A 19611-nucleotide genomic window follows, 5' to 3' on the forward strand; every position below is an offset into this window, starting at 1 on the left:
AGAAATGTTTCTGATTTAATCTAATCAGACTTGACTGTGCTAATGTTTATCATATAGTAGGAAATGCATGTCTCTGACTAAACCTAATCAGACTAGCCTGTGCTGATGGTTTTTACAGACAAAGTAAAATTATACAAATGACTGCTTGTGGTGCGCGCCCCTCAAATACACATCTAACAACAGTCTGAGCACACTGGAAACGGTGGTCTAAGGCACTGCTTCTCAGTGCAAGAGGCGTTACTACAGTCCCTGGTTTGATTTTAAGGCTGTATCACATCCAGCTGTGATTGGGAGTCCCATAGGGTGGCGCACAATTGACCCAGCTTGGCCGGGGTAGGCCGTCATTGTAAATAGGAATTTGTTCTTAACTGACTTGCCTAGTTAAAGAAAAGGTTACACACACAATTCCAGCCAACTCATTTAGGTTGTAAGTCACGTCGAGGTATGGTGTTCTAAAGAAAATGTAAAATACTGATTGTAGGCCTACTGTTGTATGTTGCTACTTTAAGATTTCCACATTTTAATGTGATGAATGTCTAATCGGGTGTGGACGCGGAGTCCAACTAGAATGCTAAAAATCGCCGCCAGGTGGCAGTAAAGGTATTCTGTGCTGTGGAGAGTAAGTGGTTATTGAAAAACGAAGAAAAAGCTAGGCGATAAACAGGCTGAAACCGCAAACTGCGTTGGTGACTGTTAAAACAGAATTTGTGACGGGTAATGTATTATAGCATTAACTTTTCGACTGACAGTTTGTAGGTTCTTAAGACGTAGCTAAACACGATTAGCTACTTTTGGAGGCGAGAAGAAAGGCATACAATGCCGTGGGAGCGCTTTTTCTCATCTTCGCCTCGCCTTGTTCTTCCTCATTTACCGACTGCGTGAGGACGGACTCAAAACAAGAAACTACTGTATCGACAACTGTCAATAACTGTAGCTAGCGAGCTAGCTATAACCTGAACACGTGCTAATTTACAATGGCGGATAGCGTAGGAGAGGTTTCTAATGGTGAAATTGGGTTAGGTGTTGGTAGTCAGGGAAATGGAGCTCCGCTGTTACCGAGTTTGGGTAATTCTCTGCCGGGCCACTCGACGATTGGAGCTAACCCGGCCTCACCACCCCCAGCAGCGGCTGCGGAGACTGGCCTAGCCGTCATGGCCCCTGGAGCCACAACTACCTCAACCGTGGTGACTGGGAGCGGGTTTGGAGGTGCAGGTGTTCTTAGCGCGGTAGTGGGCTCTGCCATTCCAATACCCCCCTACTCGGCCACCAATGCTCTGCCGGGCGGTATCGGTTTGGGGGTGGCCGGAGCGGGCCTCTTGTCCCAGATTCACGCAACGTCCTGGGACCCAACACTAAGTACCGACTGGGACAACGAGAAGACGTCCCAGCAATGCATTCTCCGAATCAAAAGGTAATAATTTGAGAATGCAGTTATGCACTGGTGGGCTTGCCTGTTAGAACATATGGGATGTGGTTCCAACTTCCATGCTGTCTGAAAACGAAAGAACCACACCACACGTGTATTTTTGTGAATATATAAATGCTACTTTTCTACAAACACCAGTGTTACTCTACTGTGTTTACATACCTAGACATATATAGTCCTTGATTGTGACTCTCAATTCCTTGACCATGCACATGAGTCATTGGACGAAAGGCGTCTTCTGTATTGGGGAGTTTTGTTTAGGGGCCCTGACAATCAATCTGAACATTAACGCTTGTGGCTTGCAGTACGGTTTTGGAAGCACCTTTCATATCAGGGGGTAATCATTTTCACATAAAACATTTTTTTTGATACACACCTTCATAGGGTTAGTGTTCCCACACGTCCATATCTCCATGTTACAGGGATTGTTTAATTAGCCATCTAGCATGCTCCGAACACCTGTGTCTAAGCATAACTCGGGAAGTGTAGCAGAAGTGTAGTTTCGTTGGATGGAGGCACCCATAACTATGTATCTGTTTTTTTAAAGGATTCTTTCCCGCTGATGAAAGATGTTTCGAAAGCCCTGTCGCAAGCGACGATTAATGACGTTTCTAAACGTTAAAACAGCGTTCGGATTGTAGTTCAAAATATGTCGTTTTGGGCGAAGCTAATAGCTGAAAACTAGGGAGAAGGCAGCATGCCGCTTAGAGTTGGAGAGCTAGGACTGACAGGATTTGTGAAGAGCAGAGTCAACAACCTCTGCATAATCAAAACAGTTTCTTTGTGAGGTGTTAATTATGTAAATTACAGCTGAAAAGTACCAGAGGCCTGCTTTTGGTTCCAAGTGAGAGCGGGTCCATCAGAGCTATGACACAGTGAGACACTGGTGCTGGCCCGCATAGATGGAAACAGAAAAGTTTGAGCCTTTTTGGTGAAACACGGGTAAATCCTGTAGGAAAATATGCCCTAAGAAAATGCTTACTTAGGCTACTAGTTAAGCCAACAGTTTGTATTAATTGGTCAGAGTTACTGATGTCATGTGTAAATCCATTTGCGTATTATGTGACTCTCAGTAATTAATATATTGACCTCATGAAATGTATAAACACAGCGTTATCAACATTACATTGTTGGCATGAAAGGTGCCCCGAGTGACAGTCTGCTTGTGCTATCATGGGCGGCAGGTAGCCTAGTGGTTAGAGCGTTGGACTAGTAACCGAAGATCAAATCTCCGAGCTGACAAGGTAAAAATATGTCGTTCTGCCCCTGAACAAGGCAGTTCCTAGGCCGTCATTGAAAATAAGAATTTGTTCTTAACTGACTTGCCTAGTTAAATGAAGGCTAAAAAATATATATAATAATAAATCATGCCAAGTTGGCAAGAGCACAAACAGATCTGGGATCAGGCTACTATCATTGTGTATTTGCATATTTTCTTACGTTTCTCTTCTTACTCTTTCCTCAGGGATATAATGTCCATCTATAAGGAGCCTCCCCCGGGTATGTTTGTAGTTCCTGACCCTCACGACATGACTAAGGTAAAGCTCACAGACTTCCACTATCTAGGTCCACGGGGTCTGTCCAGACCACCTTACTGTTGTACATTGAGCTAGCCAGACCCCTTCCCCCAACAACTCCTATCCCAGGCTCAAGTTGTTGTTGGGGGGATCCTTCTTGAAAGAAAGTTAACATAATTTAGTCAGGGCACAATTTACTTAAGTATTTATCAGGTAATTTAGCCTTGTTTGTCTTCTAAATTCTAACCCACAGACTCTGTTTGTACTAAGTCAAAAGAAAAATGAAATTGGACTTAACAAAAAATACAGCCTTGAAGAACTTTTGCTGTGGCAAGAGGAACAACAGCCATCTTGGAATTAGTTTTCTGCACAACTATTATGAGGATTATGGCAACCATGCGAATTATGGAGAAATTCAACGCATCGACACCCTCCCTATATATTAGTCCTGACTCTAGTCTTCCCTCCTCAGATCCATGCCCTCATCACAGGACCCTTCGACACGCCCTACGAGGGAGGCTTCTTCCTCTTTCTGTTCCGCTGCCCCCCGGACTACCCCATCCACCCCCCACGGGTCAAGCTCATCACCACCGGCCAAAACACTGTGCGCTTCAACCCCAACTTTTACCGTAACGGCAAAGTATGCCTCAGCATCCTCGGGTAAGCCAGGGTCCTGCAGCTCAGGGGAAACCTGCTGCACCTGAGCAACCCATACATCTATACCCATTTCCCTTTCGAACTAGGGGATGGGGTGACTAGGGGTTGAAATGGGACAAGGTATTCATAAGTCTACCTATTAAACCCAGGCCCATAGAATAGCAGCTCTTACAAATGATTTACTTGGGACACTGTGTGATGAGACCTGCAATCAATATCATGATTCCACTTAATTACACACAAGAGCATGAAAAACAGCAGACAGTGGTGCCCAATAGTTGCAAGTCAGTCTGTATTATTCATGCCTGACCTGGTCTGACCACAACTGTAAGGGGTAGATTCAGGTAGCGGTCTTTCTTTGGCGGAACATGCTTATTTATGGCAGCTCTCTATGTAGAGACGCAGATAATTTCTTGCATGTCAGTACTTCATCCCAGACTCGTTCCAGATCTCCCCCTCACTGTCGACGTGTGGGTGACTTTGGCCCAGAGGATGTGATGCCATCATTCTATTGAAAATAGAATACCTTTTTATTTTTCTTGGAATAACGTGCCCATGTATCGTAATGCTATTTTGGACCTGTGGCTCCTTGAATCAGCTTTGAGGTACTTCCTCTCGTTCCCTTTATAGTAGTGTTGGTCAGTCTCAAGAACCTACAGGGAGTTCAAAAGCTTGCACTCCGAAGAATAAAATTGAGCTACTATTCAGTCTACAGTACTTTTTTGGGGTGAAGCACCGTAGTTCATATACAATTTACACTTAATATTTTTGCTTAGTGCGCGGGCTCCTGACGTGAATCTTTTGTGCTTTAAACTTACCTCTTTGTTCTGGTTTGTTGTGTAGGACTTGGACAGGGCCAGCGTGGAGCCCAGCCCAGAGTATCTCCTCAGTTCTGATCTCCATCCAGTCTCTGATGACTGAGAACCCCTACCACAATGAGCCAGGCTTTGAACAGGTAAGCCTATAGCCCACTGGTAAGTGGGCCTCTAATTTAGCTGGCAAGCCAAACCACAATCCCCAGAAGGCAATTAAATCCTACAGCCTTATGGGGAATGTGGTTCACTGAAGAAATGCAGCCATTTTGATCAAAGCTACTGTGTTTTTGGCATATGATATTTTGATGTAATATGACTGATTGTGTTGTCTGACTTACAGAAGTCTTCAGCCGTTCTATGTGTTTATTTAGTCCGTTTGCCATTTCTTCCCCATTTGTAGAAGTCTGTGTAAACATGTTTTTTTCTGTCATCAGCTACAGACTGACCATATCAGTGTGGAATGTATCACTTTTTTGTTGCTTAAGAATTGTCCCCCTTACACCTGCTCCCTCTGACACTTCCTTTGCCAGGAGAGACACCCGGGGGACAGCAAGAACTACAACGAGTGCATCCGCCATGAGACCATGCGCGTGGCTGTATGTGACATGCTGGATGGGAAGGTGCCCTGTCCAGAAGCACTGTGGTGAGTTGGTCTTGGATTGTTCACGCCAAAAATAAAAGTGAGAACTCAAAAGTCGACTGATGTCGAGATGAGTCAATGTTCCACGTCATGTATTGTCTAGATCCAGCTACATTGGCTTCAGAAAGTATTCACACACCTTGACTCTTTTTCCACATTTTGTTGTTACAGCCTGAGTTTAAAATGGATTACATTGTCATTTTGTCACTAATCTACACACAATACCCCCTAATGTCAAAGTGGAATTATGTTTTTAGAAATGAATAACAACTGAAAGCTGAAATGTTTTGAGTCAGTAAGTATTCAACTCCTTTGTTATGGCAAGCCTAAATAACTTCAGGAGTAAGAATTTACTTAACAAGTCAGATAATAAATTGAATGGACTCACTGTGTGCAATAATTGTGTTTTAACATGATTGAAGACAGATGCTAAGCTACAGGACTGTTTTGCTAGCACAGACTGGAATATTTTCTGGGATTCTTCTGATGGCATTGAAGAGTACACCACATCAGTTACTGGCTTCATCAATAAGTTCATTGATGATGTCATCCCCACAGTGACCGTACATACATTGGCTACGGAATACCAACCAGAAGCCATGGATTACAGGCAACATCCTCACAGAGCTAAAGGGTAGAGCTGCCGCTTTCAAGGAGCGGGCCTCTAACCTGGACACTTATAAGAAATCCTGCTATGCCCTCCGATGAACCATCAAACAGGCCATACAGGACTAAGATTGAATCGTACTTCACCGGCTCTGATGCTCGTCAGATGTGGCAGGGCTTGCAAACTATTACTGACTACAAAGGGAAGCACAGCCGCGAGCTGCCCAGTGACACGAGCCTACCAGACGAGCTGAATAACTTCTATACTCGCGTCGAGGCAAGCAACACTGAAGCATGCATGAGAGCATCAGCTGTTCCGGACGACTGTGTGATCATGCTTTCCGTAGCCAATGTAAGACCTTTAAACAGGTCAACATTCACAAGGCCGCAGGCCCAGGTGGATTACAAGGCCTTGTACTCTGAGCATGCGCTGATCAACTGGAATGTGTTTTCATTGACATTTTCAACCTGTCCCTGACCAAGTCTGTAATAACATGTTTCAAGTCCCTGTTCCCAGGGACGCCAAGGTAACCTGCCTAAATGACTCCCGACCTGTAGCACTCAACGTCTGTAGCCATGAAATACTTTGAAAGGCTGGTCATGGCTCACAACACCCTTATCCCAGAAACCCTAGACCCACTCCAATTTGCATACCACCCCAACAGAGCACGCCCCCATTCTCATCGACAGGGCTGTAGTGGAGCAGGTTGAGAGCTTCAAGTTCCTTGGTGTCCACATCAACGAACTATCATGATCCAAACACACCAAGACAGTTGTGAAGAGGGCACCACAATGCCTATTCCCCCTCAGGAGACTGAAAAGATTTGGCATGGGTCCTCAGATCCTCAGTGTTCTACAGTTGCACCATCGAGAGCATCCTGACCGGTTGCATTACTGCCTGGTGTGGCAACTGCTCGGCACCCGACCACAAGGCACTGCAGAGGGTAGTGTGTGGGGCCAAGCTTCCTGCCGTCCAGGACCTCTATACCTGGCGGTGTCAGAAGAAGGCCCTAAAAATTGTCAGACTCCAGCCACACTAGTCGTAGACTTCTCTCTGCTACTGCATGACAAGCTGTACTGGAGTGCCACATTTAGGTCCAAACGGCTCCTTAACAGCTTCTATCCCCCCCCCCCCCCCCCCCCCCCCCCCCCCCAAGCCATAAGACTCCTGAACAGCTAATCGAATGGCTACCCGGTCTATTTGCATTGTTCCCCCCCACCCCCATTTTTACACTGCATTGCAAAGAAGGGCACCTATTGATAGGTGTGTATAAATAAAAAAGCAGATATTGAATATGCCTTTAAATGGTGTAGTTATTAATTACACTTTGGATGGTGTATCGATACACCCAGTCACTACAATGATACAGACGTCCTAGCTCGGTTGACTGAGAGGAAGGAAACCCCTTAGGGAGTTCATCACCATGAAGCCAATGGTGATTTTAAAGCAGTTGGCATTAAATGGCTGTGATATGAAAAAACTGAGGATGGATCAACAACATTGTAGTTACTCCACAATGCTAACCTAAATGATGGAATGAAAAGAAGCAAGCCTGTACATAATTAAAATATTCCCACACATGCATCTTGTTTGCAATAAGGCACTAAAGTAATACTGCATACAAAGCATTATGTTTGGGGCAAATTCAACACAACACATCACTGAGTACCACTCCATATTTTCAAGCATGGTGTTGGCTGCATGTTATGGGTATGCTTGTCATCTGCAGGGACTAGGGAGTTTTTTAGGATAAAAGGAATAAAGCTAAACACAGGCAAAATCCTAGAGGGAATACCTGGTAAATTCTGCTTTCCAACAGACACTGGGGGACAAACAGACCTTTCTGCAGGAGAATAACCTAAAATGCCAGGCAAAATGTACACGAGTTACTTACCAAGATGACATTGTGTGTTCCTGAGTGGCCTAGTTGCAGTTTTGACTTAAATTGTCTAGAAAATCTATGGCAAGACTTAAATGGCTGTCTAACTTGACAGAGCTTGAAGAATTTAAAAAAGAATCATAGGAAATATTGTCCAATCCAGGTTTTCCAAGCTCTTACACTTACCCAGAGACTCACAGCTATAATCGCTGCCAAAGGTGACTAACGTGTTGACTCAGGGGGTTGAATACTTATCTAATCAAAAAATAGTTTTATTTTCCATTAATATTTAGTATTTTGTGTAAATCGTGCTCAAAAATGAAAATGTAATCCATTTCAATCCCACTTTGTAACACAACAAAATGTGGAAAAAGTCAAGAGGTGTGAATACTTTCTGAAGGGACTGTATATGCCTGAACTCCAAATTAAGGCTACAGGCCACGTCTAATCTCCTTATTGTATTTGAGGCATATTGTTGAACCTTCTAAACAGATTAGATTGCAAGAGACATGTTCAAAGCCACTGACCCACAATACATTTTAGAACAAGCACCGCTTTCAATGGCGAGTCATTTTAATTTGTAGTTGTTTTGGTGGTTAATTAACCTCCATGAATGTTCCTGTTGCAGGAGTGTGATGGAGAAATCATTCCTGGAGTACTATGACTTCTACGAGGGGGTCTGCAAAGAGAGACTACACCAACAGGGACAGAACATGCAGGTATTGCCAGAGACCTCATTCTGTCTGTCTGTCTCTCTGTGTACACGTTTCTTTATGCACCTTGGAGAAGCAGAACACACAGGTTATAATGCATCACACATCCTGGTGACTAATGCACTGCACCTTCCCTGGGGTTAGAGCAGGGTTTCCCAAACTGGGTCCTCGGGACCCCAAGGGGTGCACATTTTTGATTTTTGCCCTAGCACTACGCAGCTGACTCAAATAATCAACTAATCACCAAGCTTTTATTTGAATACGAAACTACCTCCAACTTCCTTCATAATGAACGCAGAAACATAATAATGATATCCACGAGCAGGAGCAGTGCGTGGGTAAAATCACTGGGGAAGCCAGAGGGGGGAGAATTAAATCCATATTATGTGTTGTGGTAATTGCGTTGTTTGGTTTATAACCTGTTGGTTCATATGCCTTGCGACGGTGATATATAGGCCTAAGGCAATAAGAAGACAGTGGCAGAATAAATTTAACCACATATTTGTTATATTACAAAACCCGGAGAACAAGTCCACAAAGCATATTGCATGTAACAAACAGTTGCATGACCTCCAACATGGTCGAGCAAGTTAATGTTTCCGACATTTTCGGACTACTGAACAACTATTGATTTAGAACCACAGAGTTACCGCAAGTCGCAAAGAAAACAGGAGCTGCCTCCACTATTCCAGCACCATTTCAACATCATCAAATCACCCATGCTTAGTCTAATACAGTGACAACTAAAAGATACCAAAAACAATATAGTCTAAAAATGATGTGGCTGTCCATGGTTCTGATTTTGTGTATGGGCAAGTATTAAAAAAAAGTTGACTCACCTGCCAATGCCATCCTCTCATATTGATGAAACGGTTGATGATCACTCTGTCATACAGTACACGCTTTTATTTTTTGTTGTCCCAGACTACCTGGCTAAAATGCTTGCTTGCTAGCTTAACTTCCTTTCGTAGGCAACGTTAGCTAGTTAACATTAGCCTTCAACTTATTCAACTCTCAGGCCAGGGGCACAACAATATGGTTAATTAATGGTTGGATCAGAATCGCTGTTATAATCATTGGCCAGTAAGGAGAATTAAGTAAAACCACAGGTCCAAATCCCTATCTCCATCCATGGCTAATTTAGGAAAGACACGATTTTTGCTAGCGAGCCATCGGAGGAACACAACCAAATGCAATAATTCAAGTTGTTTCTGTCGGTGATGTATGCTCTTGATGCGATTTGATAGAAGTTACGCAAAATCCAAACTGGCTTCCCTTGACACGTCTTTAAAAAAAAATAATAATAATAATAAAATGGGGGTGTGCCAGGACGATTCACAGTTGAGCTCACTCAGTTTAGCGCAACGCTGATTGGCTATTTTATACTTTTAATTTATTATTTGTTTCAAGGGAGGCCAAATGCTCACTGGCTTCCCTTGCATTCAATGCTATGGGCGGCAACAATGTCATACTATTTTGGACCAGACAGCATACAGAGCCAGAGGGGTGCTGTTTTGCTCGCTCAGATACTTTCTCTGGTGAGGTACATTGAGTCTCTTGTGAATTTTTCAGATGTCTCAATCGCACTCCACACTGCCCTTTCCCACCTAGACAAAATGAACACCTAGGTGAGAATGCTGTTCATTGACTAGAGCTTAGTGTTAACCTGTTTGGCGTGCAAGCCCGACGTAGGTACACTTATGACAACAGCCAGCTCAAAGTGCAGGGCGCGAAATTCAAAAGATATTTTTTTTTAGTATTTAACTTTCACACATTAACAAGTCCAATACAGCATATGAAAGGTACACATCTTGTGAAACCAGCCAACATGTCCGATTTTTAAAATGTTTTACAGGGAAGACAAAATATGTAAATTTATTAGCTAACCACGTTAGCAAAAGACACCACTTTTTTTACTATAAGTTTTTTACTCCATCAGTAGCTATCACAAATTGGACCAAATAAAGATATAAATAGCCACTAACCAAGAAACAACTTCATCAGATGACAGTCTGATAACATATTTATTGTATAGCATATGTTTTGTTTGAAAAATTTGCATATTTCAGGTATAAATCATAGTTTACATATCAGCTACAATCAGAAATTGCACCGAAAGCAGCCATAATATTTACAGACACCAACGTCAAATACCTAATTACTCATCATAAAACATTTCTGAAAAATACATAGTGTACAGCAATTGAAAGACAGGCATCTTGTGATTCCAGACAATATTTCCGATTTATTAAATGTTTTACAGCGAAAACAAAATGTAGCGCTATATTAGCGTAGCCACAATAGCCAGAAACACTTTGGCGCCGACGACCAGTTCACATGCACGACAGATATTAGAAATAGCATCATAAAATGTTTCTTACTTTTGGTGATCTTCCGTCAGAATGTTGGACAAGGTGTCCTTTGTCCAGAACAGTCGTTGTTTTGATCTGGAACGGCAAATTTCCCTCTTCATTTAGCATGGGCACTTGCCAAGTGGCACGGATCTCTCCAATGTCAACAAAGTCAGAGAACGGAACACGGCAAAACTTCCGAAAAAATTTCAATAATCTGATTAAACTATATTGAAAAAACATACTTTACGATGATATGGTCACATGTATCAAATAAAATCCGAACCGGAGATAGTAGTCGTCCATAACGGCAGCTAAACAGAAGGCAATCCCACTGTCCAACTGGCGCTGCCAAGAGTACCGGAAATGAGGAAATACAATGCAAATAGTCTGGGTAGCCATTTGATTACCTGTTCAGGAGTCTTATGGCTTGGGGGTAAAAACTGTTGAGAAGCCTTTTGTCCTAGACTTGGCACTCCGCTACTGCTTGCCATGCGTAGAGAGAAGTCTGTGGCTGGGGTCTTTGACAATTGTTTTGGGCCTTCCTCTGACACCGCCTGGTATAGAGACCCTGGATGGCAGGCAGCTTAGCCCCAGTGATGTACTGGGCCGTACGCACTACCATCCAGTGCCTTGCGGTCAAAGGCCGAGCAATTGCCGTACCAGGCAGTGATGCAACCAGTCAGGATGCTCTTGATGTTGCAGCTGTAGAACCTTTTGAGGATCTCAGGACCCATGCCAAATCTTTTTAGTTTCCTGAGTAACACTGCTATTACTCGCTGTTTATTATCTATGCATAGTCACTTTACCCCTACCTACAAGTACAAATTACCTCGACTCATCTGTACCGCTGCACATTGACTCTGTACGGGTGCCCACTGTATACAGCCTCATTGTTATTTTATTGTATTACTTTTTAGTATTTTTTCCCCTCTTAACTCTATTTTCGGGCTTGTAAGTAAGCATGTCATGGTAAGGTCTACTATACCTTTTGTATTCGGCGCATGTGACAAAAATAAAATTTGATTTGAAGGAAATTTATGAAACACAAACAAAATATTTATTTTTTTCTTGGTCAATTATTTTGGGAAGCCTGCAATCCCCTGGCTTCCCTTGGCTTCCCTGAATGCATGCCACAAGTTCATCTGACTCTTCATTGCCAAAGTAATTTGTCCCGGTTTATTTACAGACGGTTCTCTCTACACATATAAAGAATGCTCTCTATACATGTATAAATAAATTATTTGTTCACTTATACAAAATAAATTTAAACACAGTATATACTGCTCCCACATGCTTTAAACCTCCGCCACAGTGGAAAATATGAGATGTTGAAATATGAGATGCATATCCCACACACTCTTTCTCTCCTTACATACGTCCAGGACCCTTTTGGGGAGAAGAGGGGTCGCTTCGATTACCAGGGCCTACTGGCACGCCTGAGTGCCACCCAGAGGCGCATACGGGAGAAGTGCCCACCGGAGGACAACGATGACCACTCGGACTCGGACACCAGCTCCTCAGGCACGGACCCAGATAGCCAGGGCAGCTCCCAGCCTTAGCCACAAGATGATGCCACACTACCTATTTTTCTGTTTCTCCCTTTCTGTTTTTGCAGGATGGTTTTGGCACAAGTGAGATGTTGGAGGGGGAAAGGCTTGATATCAGGAAGCACTTATGATACAAAGGCAGGGGATAGCTAATGTCTGTTTTGATTGGTTCTTTTTCCTTCCCCTGCAGTCATTGCAGGATTTCGATTAATTTTTTATTTTATTTTTCAACTGTTGTAAGGAAACAATGCTAGTATGGGGGAGTTTGGCTTGTAGAAATGGACACTAGTTGTTTTGAAAGCAATTTGTTATAGACTCTGCCTTTTGTCTTTGTTTCCCCATGCCTGATTGGATTAGGAAGTAGAGGTGAAATCTGAGATTGCCCATTCTCAATATTCAGTCAGTACAACCACATCGATCGTCTTAATCAGATCATCAACTTCTATTCTATCATACATCGGTACATACACCTCAGACTATCCACTTCTAAAGTCCCATTGTCTCTTATGATCTTTCTTTAATCTGAACAGTACTTAATACAATTATGAACCGAGTCATAATGAATTGCATTTGTTTCAACAACAACAAAAAATCCATTAATGCCTAGTACAAAACATGTACAGTTGCGGCCAAATATATTGGCACCTTTGCACTTTACAGTGGAACAGATTGTACAAGTGGTTAGAGCTTTGAGGCCAGTAACTGAAAGGTAGCTGGATCGAATCCCTGAGCTGACAAGGTAAAAATCTGTCATTCTGCCCCTGAGCAAGGCAGTTCCACTGTTCACCGGGCGCCGAAGACATGGAGGTCGATTAAGGCAGCCCCCCGCACCTCTCTGATTCAGAGGGGTTGGGTTAAATGCGGGAGACACATTTCAGTTGTACAACTGACTAGGTATCCCCCTCTCCCTTTAATATTTCTTATTTTCAAAACTGGTTGGGTGGCTATTTTTACCCTGTAGGCACTTGCAATTTATTACAAGTGAGGAAAAATTACACATCACTTGCCTCCAACCAAATTTATTAGAATTTCCAATAATGTAGCCCAGGCCATATTTTGACTTTAATCTAAATTTCAGTTTTGAGAAAATGTCTGTGCAGATGTAAATCAAACAAATATAGGTGTGAACTTATTTGACAAGAAAGTAGTGAATCGTTCAAGGGTGCCAATATATTTGTCTGCAAATGTGTGTGTGTGTGTGTATATATATATATATATATATATATATATATATATATATATATATATATATATATATATATAATATATATATGTATATATATATATAATATATAATATATATATAATATATATTTATATATATTATATATTTATATATATATATATATATATATATTATATATATATATTATATATTTATATATATATATATATATATATATATTATATATATATATATATATATAATATATATATATATATATATATGCACGTTGTCCATTGCATTTTTCATCGGAAGGCAGTGGACTGGTGCCTCTTCAGCTCCGTTTAGCAGAATCGGCCGGTACCAAACAGGCACAGACCTGTGTTAGACCTCCATGGTGTTAGACCTCCATGGTGTCACCTTTTCAGTCATCTGAAAGCCACCGCCAGGATTTTCAAACGAGCCACAGATGTTTTGTGATGGTAACAAAAATACCTGACACCTGCTTCAAGGCCGTGTGAACTTTCTTTTTGAGGTTTCGACCGATGGGTTTCTGTAGATTGGTTTGTAGAATGATCTTATGTCGGTTTGGCCGTTTTTAAGCGCTAAATGTTTTACATTGGCTTACATATATGGTGTCAGAGGTGCGTTCCACAGGTTGACACAGTCTAAGGTACAAGTTCTATGTAAACCCTAGCCTGGCAGTAAGACTGACGACACAAACTGAAAATGGACTTCAGGTGATCAAGGAGGATAAAATCTTCTTTTTTTCTTTTTTTTACAATAAACCGTATGACACGTTCTAACCAGTGGTCTTGTCTGCTGTGAGGGGTAGATCTTGTTTTTTCATATGGATGTGGAGTTGTTATTCTTGCTTCGAAAGACGTAAAGTCCGATCCACTTTCGAGACTTCTGTCCGAGCCACAATTGTTTTAGTCTCATGAATCGTCCCCCTTTCAAAGTGTCACAAAAGTGTGCCTATCAGCCAGTGCAGCTCACCAATAACCTCTACTGAGGCCTCAAAGGCTCTTCATCTTTCTGGTTTTATCAAAAGTGCTTAAAGGTATAGGGGGCTAAACACCTCTACCATGTCATTTGGTTTGTAATCCTATCTAGCAAGATGCAAAGAATTATACTCTGTCTTCAGTCCTTATTGCGTTTTGAGACTGCACACTCAGGATACAACAAAACCTCTTGCTTTGTAATGGACTGTCTGGACCACAATCTACTGTCTAATTGAGAAGGGCAGCTTCAGTGCAGATTGGCAACCAACCGGCACCGGACCACACCCTTCTCTTCCTTCTCATGGACATGTTTTTCTATTCCCTCCCATCTGGGTGCATTTCTGTTCAGTTCTCTCAATTGATTGGGGCTTCCTCTCACAGGAAATAATGTTGGATTTAATAGTTCTCATGTTTGAGATAATACTGCGAACTTTGTTTGCAAAGTTTGAAGGGGAAAAAACGTTTATAATGTATAAATCTACTGCAAATGAAACTATTCAAGCAAATATCCTACTGGCCAGCTCTGCTGCAAATGAGTAGGTGTGAGATGACACTTCATGCTAAATATAGCGACCAGTCAGTTTGAAGCCTTGTTATGGTTTGGTGTGTATATTCCTGTATCGTTCTGATGGGACCCTTCTATTGTGTCCCTTGTCCGATGGTTTATTTTGGGTTTGTGCCCCCAACCCAGAGTATGTATCTGAATTGCTTTTACTAAGGCATCTTTAATCAATAATGGTATTTGCATTTAGGTGTTTTCAAGAAGTGAAGTATGTAAAGCGTAGGAACTTCTAGAATAAATGTTGGCAAGGCCATGGGCATAATTATAAAATATAAATGTAAAACGGGGAGAACGTCTGTCAGCCATCTCAATGAGATAATACAAAATGTTACTTGAGTTCCCATTGCGTTAGATTGAAGGTCAGGAGATACTATGAGACATCTATGTCATTTCTTTATGAGATGAGGGCGTGATACTAAAATATACTGCATCTTTCCTCAAGGTTGAATTTAGGACTTGGGGTGGTGTCGCGTAGACCACGTCGCTTCTTAGCTAGCTACCAGCAATGTACAGGGCAGTTAAAACTAGCTGCCACAGAGCTGCTGCTCTACGACATGGTTTCCACAACACGGTCCTGCCCCCCCCCCCCCCTTGGTGCACATCTTGTTTTTTGCCCTAGCACTACACAACTGATTTTAAATAACTAACTCATCATCAAGCTTTGATTATTTGAATCAGCTGTGTAGTGCTATGGCAAAAAAAAACAATACGTACCCCCAGGACCGTGTTTGGGAAACCCTGCTGTAGCAGTACATTCCCACAGGGGCGCTCAACACTCTAATGGCCATTCAGTCTCAGTCAAGGGTAAGTGAATGGTTTACACTTTTGAGTTGACAGAAGATGTGGGACCCATTTCAGGCCTTGACGCAATGTTCCAGGCCAAGGCATTAGTCCCAGGACTTTCACCGCCAAGTTTATGCAAGACTATTTTCATCTGACTTGATTTCTGTTTTCATTTATGTTGTGTATGTAAAAAAATATATAATAAAATATACCAATGGCTATTTTGATCTGTGGCATTCTGTTTTAGTGCAAGTGTTATATTGTTAGTAGTGACAATTTTATAGGCATTCAGTTGCGGGCTTCAGCCCAGCCACCTTTTGTGTTGGTAATGCCAAGGAGGACTATAAGCCCCATATATAGTCAGTTCCAAAATTATTGGCACCCTTGATAAAGATTAGCAAAAAAGACTGTATAAAATACATAATACCAATACTGAGCTATATTGTATGCTAAAAAAAAGGGGGAATTATATTTTATATTGATACAATTTCTCAGATAAAGAGATTTTGTTCATATTTTTTTCTATCAAAAACATAAGGGTAAACATTATTGGCACCCCTGTATTCAATACCTTTCAATACCTCACCTTGGCAGGATAATGGCACTGAGCCTTTTTCTAAAATGTTTTATGAGATTGGAGGGATTTTATACAGAATCTTCCCAGATCCTTGTTATCGTTCATCTGTGCTTATGCACTGCCCTCCGGAGATTGAGAAGGACATTGCAAAATGTTGAATTTTGTGGGCAATTAACAATTTCTTTGTTGATTTTGATGTGTGCTTGTGGTTATTGTCTTTGCTGGAAGATCCACTTGAAGCCAAGTTTCAGCCTCCCGACAGAGGCAACCTTGCCTGGCTAGCCAACCACATTGCTCTGGGCAAACACCTAGCCACGCCCACAAATGTTTTGCGATCATAAAGCAGCTGAAGAAATCAGTTTGAGTCGTCAGGCAAGAGGCAACCAGGTTTTTGGCTAAAATGTCCTGGTACTGTCTAAAGTTCATGATGCAGTTGACCCTAACAAGGGCTCCAGGACCAGTGAAAGCAAAATAGCCCCATTATATCAAAGATCCACCACCATATTTTACAGTAGGTGGGTGATTCTTTTCTGCTAATGAATCCTTATTTCGACACCAAACCCACCATTGGTGTGCGTGGCCAAAGAGCTCTATTTTCATGTCATCTGACCGGTTCCAATCCGAGTTCCAATGCCATATAGCCAACTCCAGGCGTTTAAATTTGTTGGATGACATGAAGATAGAGCTCTTTGGCCACGCACACAGGGTGCGAATTACAGGGGGGTCGAAGACCCCCTGAATGAGACATGAGTCCCCCTAAATGCAACAAAGTCAAACTTCGGTGAGGTCTCTTGTCAGCAAGACAAATCTATTCATTCAGGCTACAAGAGTGAAGACCCAATGACAATTGCTGTAATGACATTACACTTTTTCCCTTTCCCTTAACCTTTACTATTAGGACAAGAAAAATGTAGGAGGTACCTTGAACAAAATGGAGACCTCCCTGAATGTCACGGTATAGTTTGCACTCTGCATGCACACCAGTGGTGAGTTTGGCATCAAAATAAGGATGCATTAGCAGAAAAGAACCCCATACCTACTGTAAAATATGGTGGTGGATCTTTGATGTTTTGAGGCTATTTTGTCTCCACTGTTCCTGGGGCCCTTGTTAAGGTCAACGGCATCATGAACGTTATCTAGTACCAGGACATTTTAGCCCAAAAACAGGTTGCCTCTGCCAGGAGGCTGACACTTGACTGCAAGTGGATCTTCCAGCAACACAATAACCCCAAGCACACAAAATCCACAAATAAATTGTTAATTGACGACAAAATATTAATTGTGCAATGGCCATCTTAGTCTCCAGACTTGAACACCATTGAAAATATGAGCAGAAGAAGGATATCAATGATCTGGAAAGATTCTGTATGGAAGAATGGAAGCTCCCTCCCAATGTGCTCTCTAATCTCATAAAAAAAATTTTTTAAAGGCTCAGTGCCATTATCCTTGCAAGGTGAGGTATTGAAAGGCACTGAAAACATGGGTGCCAATCATTTTTAACCCTATCTTTTTGAGAGAAAAAAGTATTACTTGTTAAACATAATCTCTTTATCTGAGCAATTGTATAAGTATAAACTAACATAATATATGTATTTTTTTTGCATACAGAATACAATAGCTCAGTTTATTTTACGCAGTCTTTTTTTGCTAATCTTTATCAAGGGTGCATATCAAGGGTGCATTTATCAATAATCCCCCCCAGTTTTATAATTGAAATGTGATACTAAACTAGGCTAGGGTGTGCTTTAGGACCATGCTGACACCCCCGAGCGGTCGGGTAGGCTGTTTGGAGTGTTTATCCGACTGGATAAAATCATTATTATTATGCCCCCCCCCCTCCCCACACTTTTTAAACCAAAGTTGCGGCCCTGCTTGGCATTAGAAATGCAACAGTGACTGTTTTTTTGCCTACAACCCCTGACAGTGCTAAACCTAATTCGCACCACTCTTTAACTTCACTTTGTATATCAATACACAGGAATTACATTCATCTATGCTACATGTGAGACTTACTTGACTAAAATAAGAGCATTCCATCACGTGAGATACGGGACTACTGGGGCAATGTTGAAATGTTGGCTATTCTGAGGGTAACCTGCTTTGGACTACGTTAAAAAACTTTTTATGAATCCATTATTTTCTTTCTCAGACTTTGGGCAATGTTGTGTGCTTGTCAGGCAGTAAGGCTTTCATCTGTAAGAGTTTGACAGATTTTATTCGATTGAATTTATTGATTCATTCTAATTATGTTTTTCTTTGTAGTTATATTAACAGTTTAAAAGAGGATGAACACATTTAATTCAGAGCAAAAATAAGACGATTGATCTTAATTATTGATGAAACCATATAGAAAGCCACAACTTCATGATGAAACATTTGTGACTATATACTACTATCTTCAGTGGGGACATTTCAGTTGATGACAGCTTAATGTGAGACAATTCTCTCCTGTTGTCTCGTCGACGAATAACATGTTGCTATTGTTCTATAGGCCTATATCATTTATACATTTTTAAAACGACTTTTTGACATACGTTTTATACAGTATTCTTGTTCAATATTCCCAATGTTGGTTTAGTAAACGCTCCTACTATCTGACGGTCCAAAGACCTTCATTATATCGACCCTCCCTCAAACACAGCCTATTATTGAGATGGGCGGGATACGCTTTCTTTCAACTCAACAGGTAGCTGCATCCCAACCGACAACAACTCAGAGAATTGGTATGAAATACAATATATTGAAAGAATTGAGTCATTTTTAATACAGGGATCCAGTATGTTTTTGTCATTTCGAAATTGTACAAGATTCAATATGACTCTGACGGTTTTCCAAAGCATAACTTCGAGGTCGCTCCATACAGTTACTTGTTTTTTTTTCCGATGTAGTAACTGATCAAGTCTCTTGGAAGGTTTTGTAATTATTCATATGTCGAGTGTGTTGAATTTTTAACGGAATATTCTCTGCAAACATTCATCGTTAAGTTGCTAGGCAGTCTTGTCACCCATTCAGATGTCTATTGTAGCCTATATAATTCATATTATTTGTATCCTATAATTCATATTATTATCATTATTATTACTACACAATTTATACAATAGACAATCAAGGAAAAAAAAGGTGTATTCAATGACATGTTCACATTTACACCCGGAAAGCTGTTTCATATAATGTTTTGCCATTGTGACGGTCTGATTTCGTTTAAGGTGAGCGTTGATTTGTAATTATATGCCTTTTCGAGAGCTTTTCGTTTGTGCTTTCAGTAGAACTTTTGATGAGAAATCCGAAGAATTGTTCTATCGTTCCAAAACATGAGTTAACAATTTTATTACACAATAACTAACGATGACTCAAACAAGATTCTG

General features: G+C 41.4%; 1 protein-coding gene across 1 annotated transcript; it reads left to right on the forward strand.

Annotated features, from left to right (window-relative positions):
* The first annotated feature begins 614 nt into the window (after positions 1 to 614).
* On the forward strand, positions 615 to 13373 carry LOC129832917 (ubiquitin-conjugating enzyme E2 Z-like). Its single transcript, XM_055897043.1, has 7 exons — positions 615 to 1411; positions 2892 to 2964; positions 3416 to 3603; positions 4444 to 4555; positions 4946 to 5058; positions 8170 to 8260; positions 11991 to 13373. The coding sequence occupies exons 1-7, from the start codon at positions 975 to 977 to the stop codon at positions 12165 to 12167; spliced, it is 1191 nt and encodes a 396-aa protein (XP_055753018.1). The 5' UTR covers positions 615 to 974; the 3' UTR covers positions 12168 to 13373.
* Positions 13374 to 19611: the final 6238 nt, after the last annotated feature.

The sequence above is a fragment of the Salvelinus fontinalis genome, chromosome 34 (assembly GCF_029448725.1).
Source record: "Salvelinus fontinalis isolate EN_2023a chromosome 34, ASM2944872v1, whole genome shotgun sequence".
NCBI classification, from domain to species: Eukaryota; Metazoa; Chordata; class Actinopteri; order Salmoniformes; family Salmonidae; genus Salvelinus; species Salvelinus fontinalis.